This window comes from Megalops cyprinoides, chromosome 10, assembly GCF_013368585.1.
Source record: "Megalops cyprinoides isolate fMegCyp1 chromosome 10, fMegCyp1.pri, whole genome shotgun sequence".
Lineage (NCBI taxonomy): Eukaryota > Metazoa > Chordata > Actinopteri > Elopiformes > Megalopidae > Megalops > Megalops cyprinoides.
This window is the reverse complement of record NC_050592.1, coordinates 14,370,037-14,392,519: the sequence shown is the minus strand read 5'-3', so window position 1 is coordinate 14,392,519 and position 22,483 is coordinate 14,370,037. Positions and strand designations below refer to the sequence as shown.

Here is a 22,483-nt window from a genome sequence, read left to right as displayed (position 1 = left end):
TCTACAAAACACTGCTGAAAGATAGTAGGAATTAGGTTGGAATGCATGGGTCTGAAGTGTACTGATTCTGTTTTTTGACTCAGATAATACAAACAATATTGTATTCTATAGGTCTGAAAACTCTTACCCTCAGAATGACTGATAGTGTCAAACATAGGTGGGCTTTTCCTAATTAAAGACCAATGCTCTTGGTATAGCAACAGATCTTGATATGTCTTTTGGAGGACTGAGGCACTTATTGAATCACTTCCAAGAACTGAGCATGAGAAATAATAATGTCAAAAGAACACATTTAACCTTTTTTGAGATGTATCTTTCCTATAAAGATTAGACTATCACAATGCCTTAGTGTTTGCCAGTTCTAGCTGTGGCCTAACCCTTTAACTTGTACAAAATACCACTGTTTGTGTCTGGATTAAGAAACAAAAAATGTGAGTGCATTAAACTAGGTCGAGCAATGCCTTACTAAATACCTGCCAGATAACCTGACTAGAGATGAATTTAGATGGAAAGTGCATGGTGTCATTGTGTAAACCCTCTCATCTCATGCTAGGGCTTTTCACTCTCTGTCCCTGAGGCTTTGAGTGTCTGCAGGCTTTTCATTCCTCTCAGGCACTTCACTGCTTGACTCACCTACTACACTGCCAGTCGGACCAATTTAGCCTCCTGTTCTCTGGTTCTGAGGGTACTGGTGGTTTAAGCAGTAGAGGCCTTGATGGACTGCACCTCACCAGCATCTCAGTTGAACAGCCCTGATCTCAGACCATCTATGTCCTGAGCATTCGGTGGGTGAGCTGCAGCCCCCACTGAGTGCACAAGGTCATGGATCAAGGCATTTTTTTAAGTTTTTGTCCAGACACACAGTGGCGTTTTACTGCAGTCTATCAGGACCAACACCACTGCACCACTGTTGCTATAACAGATCATATCCAAAGTAAAAGATATTCCCAGAATAGGGTCTTTTATAACCTACTGGAAGGGACATTACTATACCTTTCCACAGCCCTTATGTGACCTATACCCTGAGCTAAATTTAAACATATTTTTATTGCACCAGATGTACCTGTGCAACCCTGCACACTACTTTAAGATTTCTGCTTATGATGTTACTCTTGTCATTCTCTCTTGTGTCTTGTTAGGCGTTAATATTGTGTTAGGCAGACTAGTGAGTGCCATGAGAAATAATCCATTTAAGAGAAGCATGGTTACATTGGTCTTTAAAAATGACTATGGTGACATTTGTTGTCAAAGTACAGTGAGCAGTGAATGAGTTGGCCAGCAGTGGTAAACACAGAGAGCACAGACACACACACTTTCACAGACAGACATGTGCGCACTCTCACACAATGACAAACCAGCATGTGCAGTTTGCAGATTACCTCCAGTCGTTGAATTATGTATTGCCACAGTGAGAAAGGGGAGAATGGAGAGAATTAAAAGAAACAATGATTGCGCCATTCCTCTATCTGCAGAGAGAGAGACAGACAGAGAATGGCAGTTAATAACATATATTAAGCACATAAAGCCCACAGACTGACAGTGATTCACAGTGATAACCATCACAGATATCACTTTCAACAAAACATGACAATTTTTATAACTCCCAGAATGACTCAGCTGTGACAGACTCACTGACAATATTGAAGACTAGTCTGCATGTCATAATTTCCTCTGCTTGTATTAATAGCATATGAAGGCCTGCTTTAAAACCTTGCATTGAACTTGAACTACATGAGTAACTACATACTGTATGTGAGCATTATTTGACCAACCTGTGTAATTAAATACTACATGTAAGCATTATGTAAGACCAAAATGTTACACAATACTTGTAAACTGTATGGAAAACTATGAAAATTGTTTAACACATGTGTACGGGTAGTTATGTAACATGAAAGACACACAAACACACACACGTACACACAAGCACAGATTAAGGTCACTCTATAAGGTGTGCGCATTTCAATTATTGGTCGAATCCATATATCCATAAGAGCTACAGCCAATGATGTGTAACAGTGTACAACCTGAATGCTATTGCTTTTCATTTCAGTTTGGTGTGTAGTGACTATACTTCCAATGCCAACACTGAACAATGAAAGAAGAGAACAGAAACAAGACAAAAACAACACTGGTCCCTGGTTACAACTTCTATTTCTAGAAGTACAAAGACAGAATCTATACTTACAGGACAGTGTTATAGAAGCTGAGTAAAACAGATTAGTATAATGGATGCAAACGGAACACTTGCTGTGTAATAGCAACACTGTAGATTTAATCAAATGTTAGATAACTACAAGAGATATAGACAAGACATATAAACATGTACTGGCAATGACATTTGGAGTGGTGAAAAGGAATCAATGATGTAAATACACACCATTAGGAACATACAGATGCTAATCTTGACTAAAGAAAATATCCAGACAATAAAATATTAAACACAAACAATGGGAAAGATTTGGTTATTTGGTTTATTAAGAGGGGAATATTTGACCCTTTTTTAAAATAAAAACACGTAAGACAATTCGAAATTGCAATTCATAAAGTGTACCACAGATTTCTAAGAATCAGATGCCTGAAGTGTCATCAATGTCCTGCAGGTGTCAGCAGCACCCTACAAGCAGCTGTACCAAAACACTGCTGGCAGTCATTTATAGGACCTTTGTCGTTATCGCTGGGTAGCAGTGCAGAGAGACAGCAAGCTGGAGCACATCACTTGGCTCATAACCAGCTGTGAGTCTATCACCTGAGCAGGACAGCTCTGTCTGCAATCTTCAGACATGTACCTAAATTGCCACTGTCAAACAGCATGACTGGGAATAATGCAAAATGTAAGACAGCTGCCATGGATATAGGGTGTACACTATTACTAGCATAATGACAGAAGAAGAGGGACTATCCTTTTTTATTTTCAATGTTTACAAGTGCTTACATCATACCAACATGCTAAAACAAAGAGAATGCCATAAAATAATCTACACCAGGGAATCAGAGAAGGACTGCTACTACATACAAGCATGTATGTTTGCTAGTGTCTTTGTAGGTGCTTTCATCTCTCCTGCTTACACACACGCCATATCCATTTACTAAGCAACGCATCAATACACAATTCCATAAAACACTCATTGTCACACTGTCTCTCCACCTTTTTTCCACCTCTCTCTGCCCTCCCATGTCTCTGCTCTCATGATCATACCACTCATATTCTTTACATTTTTTCGCCTACGCTGTAATTGTATGTATTAGCTTGTAATGTATAAGTGCCCACACATGAACACACATAATTTGTGCAATGAGTAGACATGTAACAGAAGGCACTCCCTCTCTCAAGCAGTAATGGGAGCAGACAGCTCTGCCTAATTCTGTTGCCTGGCAACTACTCACTCTCCCTCCCTCTCATTCTCTATCTGTCAGTCGGTTTCCATAATTTTCCTTTCTTTGACCCCTCCCATTCTCCCCCTCTCTGTCCCTCTCAGTCTCTCCTACTTTTTCATTCTCTGCACCCCACTTTCACTCAGACATATAATTAATGTAATTTTCATCCTCTAATTAGACAAATCTTGTGCTTTTACTTAAAAACCACACTGAGATGCACTCTGAAACAACGTACAACGGCAGCGCATAGTACGCATAGTTATAACAGAATAGACTGACTGACTGATTGCTCCATTGATTGACGTATGCATGAACAGCCAAGCATGTCTTTGCACATATTTTTCACATCAGACATTTTGTACGTGAATTAATTGGAGAAGCCTTTCATTACCCAACCAAAAAATTGGTATTAAGCTCCAAACAGCCTCACCAACATCGCTCCTGATAATGCTTTCATGGCTGCATTCTGCTTAAAGATTTGTTTAGCTTTGTGTTCTTAACTGCAGCATGGAGCAATTCAGTGAAATTCCCCACAAAGCCAGCTAACACGTTTAGAGATTCTGAATACTCAGTCACGTGGTCTCCTTACTGCCATGGGATGCTTTTCTGGCATCATCTGGATAGTCTCTTTCATTCACTGAAAATAATGTTCCACCTCCCAGAGGAACAGAAAGGCCACCAGTGAGGTTCACATTTCACCAGGCACAATTCTGATAAAAAAGACTTCATAGTAAAAGATAAAGGCAGTGATGGCTGAGGATGTTGATAAGGATGAATGAGATGTGAGGTAATGATGATGATGATGATGATGATGATGGTGGAGACAGACAGGCTCAGACAGTCTACTATGACACCACAATTTGATGGTGCCAGAATTTTGAAAATCAAAGACGACCATCAACCCTGAAACCATAAGCTTACATCAGGCAAATGACCAAACTGTTGAGCTGAGTTTCCTGTTTTTAATTATTTCTAGTTTCCTTTTCATGCCCATAATGTAGCAATGAAAAGCCAAATGACAATGTCACTTACGCTTTCTCCACAAACAAAATGTTCAAATGAAATTCACGTTGTGGAGAGAAGCAGGAGTGACAGTTTCATCATCATAATGATCATACATGCTCTATTATACATGCCACCAAAGACAAAATGAACTGAGTGAGAAAGGGAGGGGCTCCGTGCAGGCTTGGTGGTGTTGCATAACATTATAAGAATTACAGCAGCACACTCTTCAGATTTTTTTATTTTTTTATTTTTGAGGACAGACTGCAGCCGTGTATAATTACCTAATTTTCTTCAATTATCACTGGATGCATTTAGCTATAGAAAATTACTCCTGAATTTTTCACTTTAAATTTCCTTTGGAAGTTTTCTACCCATCTTGTTTTTCACAAACATAAAAATGCTGCACAGTGGTTACATTTTTATGGATTTCATTATTTACATGAAATTGTCAGCAGTGTTTGCGATATGCACAAGTGCATGATATGCATGCATCCCCTTGCATTAGATGGTGGAATATTTTTTGTCAGTCAACATTTTAAAGGGGGTTTTAAGTGTCTTGTCATTTATTTTCACAGAGGTTTTTGCTGTGGTACAATGGGGCTTGCTTATGTTGAGGCATTAAACAAGTATTGTACCTGTGCTGTAAATTCTAGTATTGCGACAAGCTGGTCTGGCAGCAGAAGGGTTTAATGGTACTAGGGCCACAGCCACAGCTTCAGCTATTGCTTAGATTTTCACAGCTGGCATCTTAATGTGGCAGTTACATCAGAGTACCTGTCAGTGTACACCAGCATGGCCTCTGCAAGGGATTTCAATCAACGAAATACTCGGGTACCAAATATTATGCTACACTTGAAGAAAACCTTCAAAGGAGAAAATGCAAGGTATCATTTACAGCACTGTATTATAACTGCCATTTTCAACAGATGCCTACCCTTAGGGCCTATGTTTACTTAGCTAAAGAAAGTGAGGAAATTGAGTAGCATTTGTCTGCAGAAAGAAAATGGCTTCATGTAGAACAGATTTCAAGCACAGCTAAAAAGCATGCTTTTGTCATATCATTTAAATGGGAGACATAAATCAAGTGATTCTAGCTTGAGTGAGAATGAAATGGACCTTATATAGGCCTTAGGGACAATGAAGGATCGCTGTAGAATAAATGATTTATGCTGTACTCCTGTTATTGACTGACTGAGTGACAGATTTAGTGAGAGATTGATTTATCACTGAATGAAACTGAACTAATGTCTTCTTTACTTGCCAGACAGCTGTGTGTTTAGCCCCTACTTTTGACAAAAGCTATTTCTTAGTAATGACTGCATCAAAGATTTGGTCTCATTTTGGTTTAACTGTACTTATCCAGATGAATTCATGTCAGATCAGTCCAAAGTATAGAACTAGTCCTTCAAGTAGGCATACTAGTCTAAGTCTAATCTGATAAGGAAAAAAGATGTCCTCAACTTTTAAATATAAGTATATATGGCCCTACATGCTTGAAATCACAGGTTCTGATTCTTTCTTAAAACAGCTATCAAGTACATGATCAAGATCTGGGGTGAAATGAGAAGCAACACATGCACCCTAAACAATACCAATAACTGATACCTTATAATTTATACACTAGTCCAGCTAAATGGACTCAGATTTTCTTAACCTAATGTTCAGAGCCTAAATGTATTCTAATTATAAAAGTCATAACATATGCAGTTCTAAACTGATGGTGACATGTGCTATCTGCACCTCTGCTTTAGTGATAATGCACTTACAATGTTAATGTTTCACTCAGAATACAGATGGCTTAAAATAGTAAAGACACAGCAGGGTTCATCATGCACATTGTGAGAACTTAATACAAAATCTTGAATCACCACAACACACATTTGGATCAGTTACAGGACTCCAAAATCTGCAAAAAAAATATATATATATAACTGAGCTGTAACCCATTGAAGGGCCCACAAGGCTGTTTTCAGAAAAAAAATTCAGTTGATATTCTTTCAGTTATTACATAATGGATGTTGGATCTTGCAATGAATTGAAAATTTTCTGGGAAAAAAGTCTATGAGTAATGAGTACATGATGAGTACAATTAAGAGAAAGTGTTCAGTAATGCACAGCAAGCTCACTACCAGAATACAGACCTTACAATGCTAATTTCTAAATACATGACGTATCCACCCAAACACTTCCCCTAGGTGTTATTTTTTGATTAGCTATATCATTTTTGAGAATTCATTATTTTTTCAGAATTACTTCTCAAGAATTACTTATTCACAACCATTCGCTGTCCCAAAAACAACATGTTAACCGTACAGGGAGATAAACGGGGTATAGTGAAATATAGCGAAACAGTAGAGAACAGTTCATTAGCACTGTACAGTCATCGACAGAGGCAGGGAAAGAGAGAGAGAGAGAGAGAGACAGTCACACACTGAGAGACATGTACACATGCTGAGAGCCACTGTGAGACAGTCAGTAAAGATCAGAGAGAGAGAGAGAGAAAGAGAGAGAGAGAGCTCTTTTGCTTTTCCATTTCACCTGGTCAAGTTCATAAATATCTGTGTCAGTGAGGCAGTATGAAAAGAAGCAGAATCCATGCATCACCTAGGGGTTTGAATGTTTCACCACAGGTAATTCACCTTGAAGTAAGTCAATGAAGCAGTCAGTATGTGTTTCAGTTCATCCATTATCCCAACTCCAAAAAGTCTGTACATTCTGAGCTGGCAGCATATTCCTCCAGATGCATTTTACTTGTTTTATCATTTCAACATTTCCTTTCTCTAAGAAGCAATCATTTCTATTTTGGGAACCACACAAGCATGCATACACACACACGCGCGCGCATGCGATACCAGTATGTTTTGAAATGCCCACTAATTGTACTTCTTAATTGCAAACTTTACAGATCTTAACCAATTTAACACCTTACCACCCTGACAGGCTGAATTATTTCCTTCATTTCGCTAACTTGCTTGCTGTTGCTAGAGACTCATTCTTCCGGGTAAGTTCTTACTTCTGCACCAAACTCGGCTGAATCTCACGGACATACAAACATGCAATAAGATGCCTACATGTTGCTGAAAAGATCTACAAATCCATAAGTTTGTTCGCACACAATAGAAGAAAAATAATATATTGCTATAATACTGTCTCCAATAAACCATAAAATCCTCCAAATCTACCCTTTCTCTCTGTGGGTATCCGTTTCACTATCTGGTCGAAACATGCCTCTCCACGCTTACTTTTCACAGTAACTTGGTGTGTGTACTGTGGCTGTACAAGTATACGCAACACCGTTACAAAGCGACACATCTTTCAGAACCATGGACAGAGACTAAGAGTAGAAGAGACAGCTGAGAATGCCTGCACAGTTCGAGTCCCGGGCCCAGCAGAGAAATGATAGCCCCCTTTGGTACGTTTGCAAGAGCATCATAAAAAACTATTTAACTATTCAAGATCGCGTTTCTGAACTGCGATGGAAGCAACGATTTAAGTAAATATAGTGCAAAACGTCAGCGCTTAGCTTACTCATTAACTTCAATGCAATCGCATAGTATGTGAATTAATTACAGCATGCAGGTTCAGTATTTGTGTGTGCTTTTATCTTAAATTTAAAAAAAAATGTCGAACCAATGTTGCATACTGTAAAACAGTGCTGCAGTGCAGTGCAAAACACAGTAATGTGACACCGTGATATTCTTAAGCATTTTTATGGAAAGGAACTGACTGTCGTGCAACACCACTTACGAAACCCAGCTGCATTTGAAAAAAAAGAGCTGTACATAAGGAAATAACATCAATCATGACAACAGCATTTCCAAATCACTGTCAGACGACAATTCACACACAGCACCGGGGGATGAAGAAGCATTAAAATTCCACTTACAGCACCGTTCAGCTGCTTGTCCGTGTTGAGCGGGGAATAAATGGTCACTTACAGAAAAGGCCAGTTATATCCACGCGACCAAGCGTAATTGTGTTTTTGCGCGCGTGAGTGTAAGAAAACAAAATATGACTAAATCCGACACAAATACGAGCACTGATCAAACGCTTAGGGCATTGTTTCCAAAGTAACTAAATAATATGATACTACATGTTATTCCAATGTACTGATTAAAATGCTGAAAACTGGACTATGAATAAACATAAAATTACAGCCTATCTACTGTAGCCTGCTAGTTACAACACGCAAGCCACATACAAGTCTTAGATGTAGGCTGTCGATAATGTAACTATTATTACTCGCAATTAAACAGATAACAGTCTCGTAGTTAAATGTGTCTAGCTTGAAATTACAGCTGACCGTATTATTTCGGTGTGCATATCAGCTACAATTGTGCTTCAAAATGATATTGCTCGAATTTTATTGTAGGTTACCGCTCATACATAGTCAAAAGCGAGAAGTATTATAAATGTAGCCAATGCTATAGCTACTTTAAAATAAAAACGAATCAATTACATTCGATATTAAACCGAACAGAATAGTACTTACTTAGGTGCGGACTAAACGACCGTAACGTTTGTACTTACAGATACTTAAGAAACCCGCTCAAATGTCAATTTCCGTCGAATTGTACTCGTAGAAAAATAAGCAAATGCCGTATGTTTGGCCAACTGTGCTTATGCTCAACCAATTGTGCACATACAATATAATCACCTATCTGTACAAGGTCGCATATGCGTCTGTTTTGTTTACCAAAAACAGCATGCCGTGTTTGTATTGCTATCTAAACGCAGTAATTTTGTTGGGTGGAAATTCGGAATCGGAAAAAATATAGTATACACAGACGTTTCTTCCTTGGACGACGAAGCAGATCCCCCCTCCCTCCTTCCCTTCCTTCTCTTCTCTCCCAACACTCCCTCGCTTACTCACGACGTCATCTGTGGAGACGTAACAGCGTTAACTGTCCCTTGGTCGCTCGCACACACTAGTCAAACACAGCTGCGGTACTCTCTGCTTGTACGTTAGGTGATGCAGGCACAGCATGTATCATTTAATCAACCAATAAGAGCTCTGATTTCCCAAGTCACTATCAGCCTGTCTACTCACCTAGATAAGAGGCGCTAGCCTCCCCAAATGAAGTGCTGAGTGACATCAGGGAGTGTGTAGATGGAAAAGGCCTCCTAAGCGCTGAGGCTGGATGAGTGTTATGTTTTTAAACGATATCTTGAGGTTTGGATTAGGGTTGTGTTAGCTGATTCTTCACTAGTACTTAGAGGCACTGTTTCAATCAGCTAATTACCCTCACCACGGGCACCACATTCTGAATGTTCGTGCGCGTGCATTTGTGCAGGTGCGTGCAGCGCACATTCATGTAGTGTAAAAACATGGATCCCTATTGACATGTTGGCTAATTAAATTCAGATTAATGCATTAAATTTTCTTAGAAATCAATAAATGTCCCAGACAATGGATAGGACTATCATTTATAACTAAGTAAATTCAACTGTAGACTTTTATCTTCCTTTATTTTTTGACCAATCAACCACGTCTATACCATCTACACAATATCGTCATCTCAATCTCTTACATCAACAGAGATCTCTCTTAACTCTCTCCATCGCTCTTTTCCCCTCCCTTCCTCCCCCCTTCCCTTCCTTATCTTCTTCCCTCCACTTTCCCTCTGAGATCTATTCCAAGTGCACTCTTCTCTATTTTTATATCACTGTTGAATAATTGAAACCCAGAGACAGACGATACTCACTCTTTTCTCTCTCCTTTTATTTTCATTAACCCTCTATCTGTGTTGTTCTCATTCAGTCATTCACTGTCTCACACATATAGACACACATTTTCTTTTTTTCTCACATTACTGTTAGACGCCCTGTTACGCTAATAGTGCCGTGCCATAGCTTTACCTCACTGCTAACATCACACACTGACATGATTTCACCTCTCTGCCTTAACTCCTCTGCATCTGCTCACATTTTCTCCCTGAGATTCCAAAGGCTCTTCCCTGGCGACACATCACATTTTGTAAACAACTGTTAGGAAGCACACAACATTTGCAGGAATATCTGCAATGATAAAACAGTTAATCCAACATTAGTTGAAAACCTATTTTAAATGTTGCACCCCATCTGTTATACACACTGCTGTATAATTGAGGGCTGGTTTGGGGAAATTACTTTGGGCTATCATTTGCCATCAGTGAATGCAATCATCATTGCTGGAATGTTCACTACTGTATGGACAATGTTTCCCCTGTTGACTGGGGATATCTGAAACACAGGTCAGTTTGAAACAAGACTCTGAGTATCAACTGTTTTGATCCAACAAGATCCATATGTAAATGGCACATGTTCATTATTCACTTCCCATCCCCTGGGAGTTTAAGGCCTGCCAGAGCTCAAAACTAAAATTCTCACTGTTATAATTGGGCAAGCTGGAACGAGTAGTCTGGCAGGTTAAAACATCATCCCCCCCCCCCCCCCCCCTGCTCAGATACACGCTGAAACAGCTGGGCAATGTTCATTTCTCATTTCAAGTTATCATAATGCACCTGAGATTCATGCTGTGCACGCAGGACAAAGATTTGAACTCAATTTGTTCCACATTGTTGGTTTCGATGCTTATTTGTTTTCCCTATTGTAGAGGCACTGAAGGCGATGCCATGTCAGTGTAAATAATTTGGACTGAGATACAATGTTGGCTCTAAAAGGGTGTTATTGAAATAAATGAATAGTCACTGGCTTTTCACAGACATACAAATAAAATATATTATAAAATAATTAGCATTTGAAGTAAAAACACTGAAGATCACAGCTAAGTAAGGAGTTGTGTGGAGTCCTACAATTCCCAGATGAAAAGGAGCATCAGCAGGAGAGCACACCATTATCCCTATTAATAGAGGTGTTATTTTATTTCTTTAAAAGGTGCAATGCATATTCATACTATTATTGCATTTAGCATTTACTTTCACATTCATATTTAATACAGCTCAAAGATTTTTTTCATTGCAAAATACAAATGAAACAATCCCATATCAATAATACATTCTAGATAAATTTAATATGTTTTGACCTTGTCATAGATCCTCTTGCCTCTAGGCAAATACTGGTTAACAATATACATTAATAAGGGATCAGCAAAGTTTTTATGTATGAGACTATGAGATTCAAACACTTCACTGGTTCAAATAGGAAATCTCATTGTAATCCAATGTCTTATTGATTTGTTCTGTAATAATTGTAATAATTACAACCTCAGGCTCAAAAGGGGTGAAAATACTGTAGCGTCTGTCTCTTGTTACCATCTAAGCCTGAATGAACGTATTGTTAACTTTTGTTAACAAGTCAGATATTGTATTGCTGCAGGTGGTTTATTTGGATTCAACATGGCCAATAAAACCTAAGCACGTCTGCAACACAGTTGTCTAAACATTTATTCCATGTATTTCATTTTAGTGTAATCATTAAATAGGATTTTCCACCAGTTAAATTTGTTCAGGCAAGCAGTTGAGATTCAGTACAGGTGTGAAATGTAAGTAATGCAATCTTTGTGTAACTGTAACATATGCAGGTGTAAATAAATAACATGCCACCAAGTGGACTAAGCCTGTGTGGTCATAACTAATTTATCAAATTACTATTTCAATTTGTGAAACATTATTTGATTTGAATCAGGGCTGATAATTGCAAATATACATGCTGTGTTCATAGGTATAGGCAGTATCTGATTTCCACTGAAAAAAACAATGATCTTCCACCCATCAATTCTGCAGATGTCCAGAACAGAAGTGAGGATTATTATCACTGTTATTGTACGGAGAGAACTTGTTAAAAAATTCAATGGAACACAGAAAGCGAAGGCCCATAAAATATCTTAAATATTTTTATTTGACTGTAAGATATTGCATAAATTACCATTTCATATTAAGTATGTTTATAGCTTACTTGATATTGCAATACACCCACTTCACTTTGAACAAATTTCACAGAGAAAATAAGGAATAAAGCAAGAAAAGAATATAGAGAGATGGGGCAGCATATTTAAGGTGAATGGCAAAACTGAAGAGGAGTGGCATAAAAAGAGACTTGCTATAGAACGGTGCTAGAAAGAGGGAGAAAAACAGTCAAAACACACAGCACAGTAGACGTTCAATGTAAATAACCAGCATTTCTAATTATTCAAATAAATTACACAATTTTCCATTGAATAGTTCTCCAAAATAACTTCAAATTATATACAACATACACAAGCTTCTTGCCTTCGTATCTTCCTGTTGGCTCCCCTCACCCCAACCCCTGGGGTCTATATGCAGTGGTGAGGTTCACTTAAACAGCAAAACTCCAGTTCTCGAGCATCACAATCCAGTAGGATTTACAAGGCTCTTAACAACTACTGTCACTCATGAGCAAACTGAAGGAATGGGCTAAGCAAAGAACTTCTTTCCTCTGAAAAGGTGCACAGAAAATGAAACGTGAAAGACCTCCCCTCACACACTTCCTCAATGTGAGTGCTGTTTCTCTACATTTTTTAACCGTAAGACTAAGACAGAAATGAAAAATTTCAGTTTCAGTTCAGTCAAGTGTTTCTGGATGCCTACAAACGGATTTACATCTGGGCTTTTGTGTTGTCTCAGGGGATATTTGAGTGATTTCTGGATGATTGCACCAGCAACAAAAACTACCATTTGCCAAAAAATGACAAATAAAATAATGCTGTACACATTGTGTAACTTAAGGAATGGTATCATTACATTAAATGGCACATCAATTGCCAGATCCTCCAACCCAAACACATGGCAAACCTTAAGATTGTTTTTGATTAACGTGGTTGCTTCACCCAGGGGCCAATGACAGCATCAGCTGGTGGTGTGAATGCCCTATGAGGATCCCAAGTATAGTGCTTTAGATAGAATGTACAACAGAATAAGCAATTTCTGGTATTTTTCAGAATCAGAATGTATTTAGCAAGATGAAGTGCACGTGTGTTAACTAAATTACTGGGCAGATTCTTATGTCACTGTTTTTAGCAACATACTTTTTTTATGATGTCAATAGGTAGCAGGTGTATAACCCATTTCTGGTACATCATGGAACATACTGGGGGATTTCCAGGATTTTTATTGCAGGAATGATGATTATTTTTCAGTGTGTTACTCCATCTCTTCAAGGACAATATGACTTTGATATATGGAAGTCTGATGTCAATGTATTGTTTCATAATCAGTCTTAATGTTTGTCCATTTTCATTATATTTGTAACAATCATGACATATTAGAAACCAATTCATCTATATTCCAGAGCGTGACATCTTGTCTTTCAGAGATACATTAGTAAACAGTAAAAGTCAATGAAGCTGTTACTATTGAGTTGTGTTGTGTGTTGTGAATAGATCTATGACATCCTGCAGTATCTCATTTCAGTGCTATTATGTTCTAATGACCTCTACCTTGTCCATCATTCATTGTAAAGCCTACCTCTCATGTCTTCTTTCCCTCCTTGCTCAAGAGTAATGGTATAGCACAAAGTTCCAGAGGTCTGTATTTGACACGAGTGAATTCTTGTGGTGTGCATGTAGTGTATCAAACCAATCTGTCTTCAAGTAAAGCAGTGTCAATCAGAGGGTCTATATTTAGGTACTACATAACATACATACTTCAGGTGGTGTCATTTTCCTCTTCATCTCTTCATTTTCCAGTTCACTTCCCTTTCCCTCTTCCTTTCCCCTTTCTGGCCTCCATGTGGTAGTGTCCCACCTCCACTCACTTCCCTTTATTTTTGCAATACCTTTTCATCTGCTTGTGCCTTCCCCCACCCCCAGCTCACAAACTGACACTCCTGTGGTGCTGCTTGACAAAGTGCTGCTGTCTCTCTCTGCCCGTTGCCTCTGTCTCCCTGCCCATCCCCTCCTGCCCCAACGGACCGACCACCCCCCTCCCTCCTGCTCTCTCCTCTTCCCTCTTCCTCCTCTCCCTCTCTCCCTCCTCCCCTGACAAGCTGACGACATCGCTTAAGAAATCTCCCAAGTGCTCAACAGAGTCACACTTCTCCAGATCTGAGGCAATGGTCTGCAGACTAAGAACTGAGAGAGTATCTGACCCAGCTCTCTCTGCTTCCGCCCTCTCTTTCTGCCCCCAACCTGTTGCCCTATGTCTCTCCACCCACTCCCTGGTTTTGTCTTCACTTATGGTCCCATCAGTCCAGTCTTTCTCCCTCGTCCCTCCCCCACAAGCTCCACCCTCACCACCGGTCCCACACTCAGACTCCGCCCCCACCGGAGAACTCCGCCCACCATAAGCTTTGGTTTGGCCCTTTGCAACTCGGCGACGCCCCCGTTGGAGGTGGATCTGCTCACTGATTTGCTCCAGGTTACGCAAAGCCACTGAGTAGCGAGTCTTCACCTTTGCCACACGCTCCTCCAGTTGCACAACTTTAGACTTGTGCTCCTATGAAGGAATGAATGAAATGATGAGACATGAAGGCCACATTCTAGATCATCACAAGGCACATTTCATGTGAAATCTAAATTTATGTATACATGTTTTTACGAAATGTAAGTAACAGGCTGTTTACACATTAATGTATTATAAATGGATAAATGTCAAGCAGCAATAAGCTGCATCTCAGTAATTAGATTCAAATTATTAGTGCAGATTCAATAATGATCTCTGTGACAGAGCATTGGTCTTTTCTGCTGTCTCCTTCAATCCTGAGCAACACTTGCAGATTTTTGAGTGGGTGTCACAACAGCCAGCACAGACCAGACAAGTAACCACAGCCAAAGATTCAAGAGTGCAAGAGCAAGTGCTATGAGAACACTGTAATTGCAAAACAGGCATACATTAGTTATCAGAATCAATCAGTAGCCATTTGTATGTGTGTGTGTCTTTGTGGAGAGAGAGTGGGAGAGAGACAGAGAGAGAGAGAGAAACAGAGTTTCTTCTGATGAACTTCTGATGAAAAGAAACTGAGGCACTGACTGATGGAACACAGTCCCCAGAGGATACGAAGATTGGAGGACGTCTTCAAGATGGATGGCGGATTATATAGGTGTGAGACTGAAGACAATCTGAAAGTTCAGTTAAGACTGGGGTAACACAATCGTGGAAATGTGTGTCTGAGGAGATGGACAGAACCCATCATAAAGGTGCTAAATTGATACATTTCCCCAGGGTGAGAGGAAGAATAGGGCAGAATACATCTAGACTGCACTTTGTGTATATTATATTTGCTGGCAAAGCTTATATTTGTAGTTTTAAGCATGTTGTAACTAAAACATGCTTATTTTTTGGTCCTCACAGATAATAAATACCAACCAAGAACTCAAAACTAAAAATCAATACCCTTTCAAGGACAGCATCAGGTGTCAGCTCCTCTGCAAAAAACCTGAAAATGACTTCTAGATTTCCTTTTCTCAGATGTCGACCAAAAATATGTGCCTCTGAAAACAAAGGCACAGCCAGACTTTGTTCCTCTCTCAGATGATGTAATGCTTCTTTTAGCATTCCCACCTGAGACGTCTTCAAAGTAAGGACACGTGCAAGGTCCCCGAGGTGCCATTCAAGAAAATGCTGACCTTCTGCTGTCTCAGAAGCGTTTCAATGGAAACTGTGGCAATTACACCGAATATGCACAGAAGATCAGTGAGGAAACACCAACAAACAAAAGCAGGGATGGCAGTAAAAAAAAAGATCAAAAGAGAAGTTTCAGGGTCTTTGAAATAAACAGATTCACCTTTGGAGACTTTGTTTGGTTTATTTTCTATTTCCTTTTGGCAGTACAGCCTTACAGCTCTTCACAGCAGCTGGTTTATGGAGCGACAGAGTGGGCAATGAGGTGACACAGAGGCGGAAAAGTAGCCGGAGGACAAGGCCACATAATAATTAATGAAACCCGCAATGCTGCCACAAGCACTACTGCATTTCAGTGGGAGTGTAACTATTAGCCAGCATCACAAATGAAACAAATCTGTCCACAAAGGCGAGAGTGATGATCCCAAGCAGGGAGGCAAATAATAAAAGGCACCACTAAACAAGTGGGCCCTACCTGACACAGGTAGAGGTCACACACTATATCTGAACATTTTGGCATCTGAATGTTTCAGCATTGTGTCAGTGATCTTGTTGGAGCTGTGGTCCCCCATCTAATCCCTTGGGACACGATGTATACTTCCAATGCACAAAAACGCCACACATTCCCTCTAATGCTATGGAGTGGATAAAATGCGGATAACACAAGGTGAAAAATGTACTGGTAAGTCTGCATCATATTTATTTGTGTGGGTATGCAAGGTTTTCTGTGACTCATGAGAAAGATGGAATTATGTTGTTCGACATCATTTTTTCTGTCTGAAACAAGTATCAAACACGGAAGGCCTTTGACCTGTGCAGCCAATGTCTGCTACCTTCATCCACACTAGCATTCTTTAGTTCAATCAAGCATCATAAATTCCTTTGATATTAGTAAAATTAGTATTAGTAAAATTAGTACATGAGAAACTCTGAGAGCACGAACATTTCAGAAGCCGTGTGCTTCACTTTCAGCATGTATGTTCAGCAAATGTTTGTACCTCCAGTATGTAGTTGAACTGAGCCTTGAGTTCGAAGTAAGGTTTGGACTTTATGATGACCCTCTTGAGCGCTTTCTGCAGGGTCTGCACGCGCGCCTCGGCGTCCTGGCACAGCTGCGTGACGCGCTGGTGCTCCCGCTCGCTGCGGAGACGCTCCTCCTCCGCCTCGTTCACCTGGCAACCACAGGCCCGCCGCGTCAGCGCAACTTCTCCCCCAGTGTGGCCCAGGCCAGCCCATGCCCCGCCTCCCTCACCGCCAAAACCCACTGTGCCGGGATACAGAGGTCCCATCCTGGGTGACCCTCATACTTACTCAGCATAACTACAGTCCCAGTCAGAAGTTTGGACACACTTACTCATAAAAGGGTTTTTCTTTATTTTTTACTGTTTTCCACATATTGTAATAATAATAATAAAGACATCAACACTATGAAATAACACAAATGGAATGATGCAGTGACCAAAAAAGTGGTAAAAAAATCAAAATATCTTTTAGATTCTTCAAAGTAGCCCAAAAATATATTTTTTAAAGTTTTTTGGAAAGAAATTCATACATAGGCATCAACTACACTATTTATATTTGTCTAAGAACCACATTTCAAGCATTTAAGCACAGGTCTTTAAACCAAAATGTCTTTGAATGCATGTTTCTCCTTATCTTAATCTCGTGTGTCCAAACTTTTGACTGGTACTGTATGTCCCCCAAAATACCAAACGCACTCTTCTACACAAAAATCAAGCACACCTTGTCAATATAAGAACCATTTCCTTTTATCACAGGACAAAATGTCTAATACCCAGTATTTACTACTGTGACTTCACACCTCAGAATGAAAGCACGGTCCCTGGCAGAAATAAGATGTGGTGATTTACACGCTGAAAGCTGTATTCCCATCTCTTCTAATTTCACACTCAGATAGAGCTCAATACTATACCCATTACAGATTAGTCATGTGTCCAATTAAAACCAATGTTTTCTAAAAACAGTGCTAATGAGCTAATGTAGCAGCTAATACAACTGTGGATAAGATTGGCTGAAGCTGTGCAAGTTGCTTTGGATAAAGTTGTTTGAGAAGCAAAGCAAGGGTTTATATTACAAAAACAGCTGCATGGAATGACACTGTTAAGACGCCACACTAAACTTACATGGAATTTCTCCTACTATTCAGCTGTTGATGGAAAATGAATCTCTAGAAAACAAGTGCAAAAGAAAATAATGAAGATGAGTACACAACACAAAAGATGAACACAGAATTGAACAGAACCTGTAAACCTTGTACCCATGTCATCCATGTTCAATATAACCCCCTGTATTTTCTGCAATGTTTGTGAAAGCAGTTCCTTTAGCTCAATTTAAGATAAAGCAGGACTCCTTACATTCAAACCCATGGTGTGCTAAAGCATCTAGTATTTTTCCAAAACAAGACACATTTCAATTTAGGTAGTCCAGCTGCATTTAAGAGGAACAGCTATATTCACAAATCTGTTGTTATTCTTTTCATCTGTTCTGCCCAGGCCTTCAGCAGAGATAGGATCTCTTCCACACTTCAGTTATAAGTAACTAGAGCAACACGTTGATCCTAAGATACCTAGTTTCAACCTCAAACCAATAATATGTTGTCCAGAAAGAGTGAATATGTATTACAAAGTTAATCTCTGTGAAAGTTGGTTGTTGGAGAAACAAAGCACATGCCAAGTGGGTGGCTTAAATAAATCTGATTTATGAAAGCTTAGCATCCTAATCAAACACTCTCCTACTTTCCAGCTTAATGCAAGGCATTTAGGACAGCAACTAGCTGGTTAGAGTGTGATGTCAACAAAGTATTTCCATGAATGCTGACAAGGAGATGATTGAATATTCACACACTGCGTATTACTTACCCGTGGAGAACACAAAGTCACAGCATGTGGCTTCCAAGCTGTTACACAACTGGATAAAATATGAGGGAATTACTGGATTTCAGCGCTCTCTCGCACTCTCACCTTGGAGGTGGCATGATTGAGCATCTCCTGCCAGGTTGGATCCAGTGTGTTCCTGTCCGCTAGGAGCCCCTGCTCTGCCACATACACCATCTCCCTGGCAGCCGTGTGCATGGAAACGGCTCTCTCATAGCTGAGAGCAGCCTTCTGGGTCTCCTGCTGTGCCTGCAGGGAGCACAACCAACCACTCTGCACTGAGAGAGAGGATAACAACTGATCATAGAGTGAGAAAGAGGATAACAACTGACCATGCACTGAGAGAGAGGGAAACAACTGATCATGCGATAAGAGACAATAACAACTGATTATGCACTGAGAGAGAGGATAAAAAAATCACCCTGCACTGAAAGAGATGTAAACCAAAATCACCTTGCACCAAGAGAGAGGATAACAAATCACCCTGCAATGAGAGCAGATAAATTGCCCTACACTGAGAAGGATGTAAACTAATATCACACTGCACTGAAAGAGTCACCTTACACTGAGAAAAAGGAAAACCAATACTACACTGCACTAGGAAGACAGAAAAATGTGTAATGCATTGAAAAACCCCAACCATATTGCACTAAGAGGAGCCTGAACTGAGGACTGAGGATAACAAATCACCATGCACTGAGAGAGGCGAACCAACATCTCACTGCACTGAAATGACCTTGCATTAACAGAAAACACCAATCACAGTACACTGAGAGAAATGGTAACCAATCACACTGCACTGGGACAGGGAAAAAACTAATCACTCTGCGGTGCAAGAGATGATAATCAATCCCACTACACAGGGAATGAGAAGACTACCAGGTGAGCCATTCAGAGAGTTGGGTATTATTATTTCTGATACCAGTAGGTGGAGCAAAGATTATGTGATCATCCCTGTGTGTCAACAGTCAGTGAAAACCATAACATGAGGAATTATAGGTAGATTATGATGAAACTTTGAGAAAATCATGGCTGTGGGACATGTTTCCCCATCCAAGAGTCACTACCATTATATTTTGCATTTCATTACATTTTATTCTTCTGCATCTCTGCTTCTTATGTACTGCTGTTGTTACAGTGGACATCCATACTAACTTGTCCCTGTGCAGCATCCTTACTTTGTATCTTGCAGCATTTGCCCCGAACAAAGCATTACAGCAGTTCCCCCATATACATTTCTGTCTCCTGGGATGCTCACCCACTTTAAAAGGCTCTGCTGTATTAGCCAATGTTTGATGAGTGAAAACATATTCTCATCTCAATCATTTTGTACATGCTTGTATGCTATGGCAATCACAATGATTGTTTACAGTCCACACAGTGGTCTCAAGCACACATTCACGGTGTACCTCTTTGGCCAGTCTACGGGCCTCGTAGTATGGCCTGGCTTTCTCGATGCAGGCACCCAGCTGGGAACCCTGTGCATTCAGCTTCCTGGCTGAGTCTGTAAGAATCTTCCTGTAGCCTGATCTTGCATCCTGTGATCACGGAATACCAAATTACACAATCACAACCCAGACGTCTGTTGACAGAATATTTCTTGTTGTTACATCCCACCTGTGGAGTGACGATGAAAAGTCGTATTCTTCCATACAGCCTGATTGTTTTGGCATATGACAAGATACACAGCAAATTTCTTTAAACAAGCATGCTGCTTATTACAGCAAGCATCATCAGGAATGCATCAAATATGTTAATTGGAATCTCTCTAAAGTCTCTAAAAATACTAATAAGTAATCTATGACTCACAGCACTACAGTCAAAAGCATACAAATTACAAATAATATGAATCGAATACTCACATCCAGCTGCAGCTCCAACCTGTTAATCTCCTCACTGGCTTCATTCAGATGTTCCAGCTCCTCCTAGAACACAGGAGGCAATTCACATGCCCATCAGAATTCCATCTGATGCAGAGTTATGTTATGGCATTTACCTCTGTGATGGGATCTGTCTTTAAATTCCTCAACAGGAATGCAATAATACAGTTATTTTCATCTATCACATTTATTCTACACCATATTTATTTATAATCATTCTGTAAAATTTGAAGCATGGACATGAAAATACAGTAATGAAATTAGTACAATTACCCAGGTCTGCAGTTCACAGTGCAAACCTACAGACTTTACGGGACACAAAACAGCCGTGTGTAATCATAATGTTAAATCGTATTTGAGTTAATCTCCGAAATCCTAATCCAAGATTAACAGAGATTATTTCTGGATTCCAGACACTCGCTCTCTGTAATTCTACTGTATTGCAATGACGCTAAATTACAGTAGCAGTACAGTTAACTATGTTGGCAAAGAATTGACTATAATAATTCATATTTTAGCTAATCTTGCTAGACCCAGTTGGCCAGTTAGCAAGTATCTAACACTGAACGGCTGAGGAGTAAAATTTATCTAACGCAGATCGAGCATGATGATAAAATACGAGCTACATGCGATAATACGATATTTTAAAGATATTGCTGTTTTTCATAAAATATTGCGATACTGTGGTTTTTAATAAAATGGCTATAACTACCTGGCTACCTAAATATCATCACCTGAATTCGGGGGTCTAATTCCTCTTCGTATTTGCTCTCCTCCTCCGTCCGGTCTCCATCTCCATCTTGCTCCTCTCCTCCGTCGCCCAGAGTGTCTGCAGTCCCTCCATCACCGTCTCTGTCTTTCGGTCTTCCATCCTTCCCCTCTGCCTCTCCACCGGGCGTCTCCCCCCGCCAATCACCCGGTTCGGGGTCTCCGGAGCCCGCTGGACTCTCACGCAAGCTCTCCGGCTCCATTACGGACGCAGAAGCTAAGATAAGGAGCTAGCGAATTAGCTGGCTAAAATAAAACGCGTGTAACGTCAGACTGGAAATATTTGGTTAACGTTAGCTTGGTAACGTTGGTTATTTGATATGTAGGTAATGTACCTCGCCAGCTTGTGTGCTATTGCTTTATGGTTTATTTCTGACAGTTAATCTAGCTAGCGGGTATTCCACGAAGCTGGCTCGCTAGCTTTCCATCCTTCTGGAACAGCGAAGGATAGCTAGCTAAATGTGCAGCCAGCCAGCTACCTGTCTGTCCTTTTGTAAAATTATGAGCCCGGTTAATAATTCCGATTTTTTCTTGTTTATTATTATAACTAAAGTGGTGTCCTTCCTTCGTTCTCCCGGTCTCCCTTCTACTATCTCCCATTTCTCCCGACCCTCCCTCCCAGCCTTGACGCTGCCAGACTGTAGCTAGCGATGTGTATCTTCATGAACAAAAGGTAAATAAAAAATGCTTTTCGGTAACTACAGTAGCGAACTAGGTTTAATCTTCTACGGCTGCCGTAGATACTTTACATCACATCGTCGTACGTGCGCCATGGTAATGGTTGGATGTACACGACACAATGTGCCTAAGGAGGACTTCAAACCTCCTTGCTGTATCGCTCAGAATGGTTTCTGCATTTGACAGCAGCTCTGAGATCATCTTGCCCATCCGCGATCATAACACCTTCCCTACCATCCCAAGAATTATTAATTATTTTCTTCTGATCCAGGATCAACAGCTAAAGGCAGGAAGGACCCACACCTGCTGTATCGAACATTGAATCATTGACCACACCCCCTTGCCTTCCATGCTCCACTGG

The 22,483-nt window shown here is 40.1% G+C and overlaps 2 protein-coding genes across 4 annotated transcripts in view; both read right to left on the bottom strand.

Annotated features, from left to right (window-relative positions):
* gabbr1a (gamma-aminobutyric acid (GABA) B receptor, 1a) overlaps positions 1 to 9,287 on the bottom strand; it is a 53,610-nt gene extending 44,323 nt beyond the window's left edge. For 2 of the 3 annotated variants that reach the window (XM_036538429.1, XM_036538430.1), the window contains exons 1-2: positions 8,270 to 9,287; positions 1,380 to 1,466 (exon numbers count right to left, since the gene is read on the bottom strand). In XM_036538429.1, coding sequence (XP_036394322.1) covers positions 1,380 to 1,458 — 79 coding nt within the window. In that variant the 5' untranslated portion in view covers positions 1,459 to 1,466; positions 8,270 to 9,287. The remainder of the gene's footprint in view (positions 1 to 1,379; positions 1,467 to 8,269) is intronic. The other variant, XM_036538431.1, reaches the window with a different exon arrangement.
* A 3,081-nt stretch (positions 9,288 to 12,368) lies between these two features.
* On the bottom strand, positions 12,369 to 22,240 carry sh3bp5la (SH3-binding domain protein 5-like, a). The gene is made up of 6 exons (XM_036537908.1): positions 21,411 to 22,240; positions 20,659 to 20,721; positions 20,206 to 20,334; positions 18,884 to 19,045; positions 16,901 to 17,074; positions 12,369 to 14,777 (listed from the first exon to the last, which is right to left on the bottom strand). The coding sequence occupies exons 1-6, from the start codon at positions 21,645 to 21,647 to the stop codon at positions 14,154 to 14,156; spliced, it is 1,389 nt and encodes a 462-aa protein (XP_036393801.1). The 5' UTR covers positions 21,648 to 22,240; the 3' UTR covers positions 12,369 to 14,153.
* Between the last annotated feature and the right edge of the window lie 243 nt (positions 22,241 to 22,483).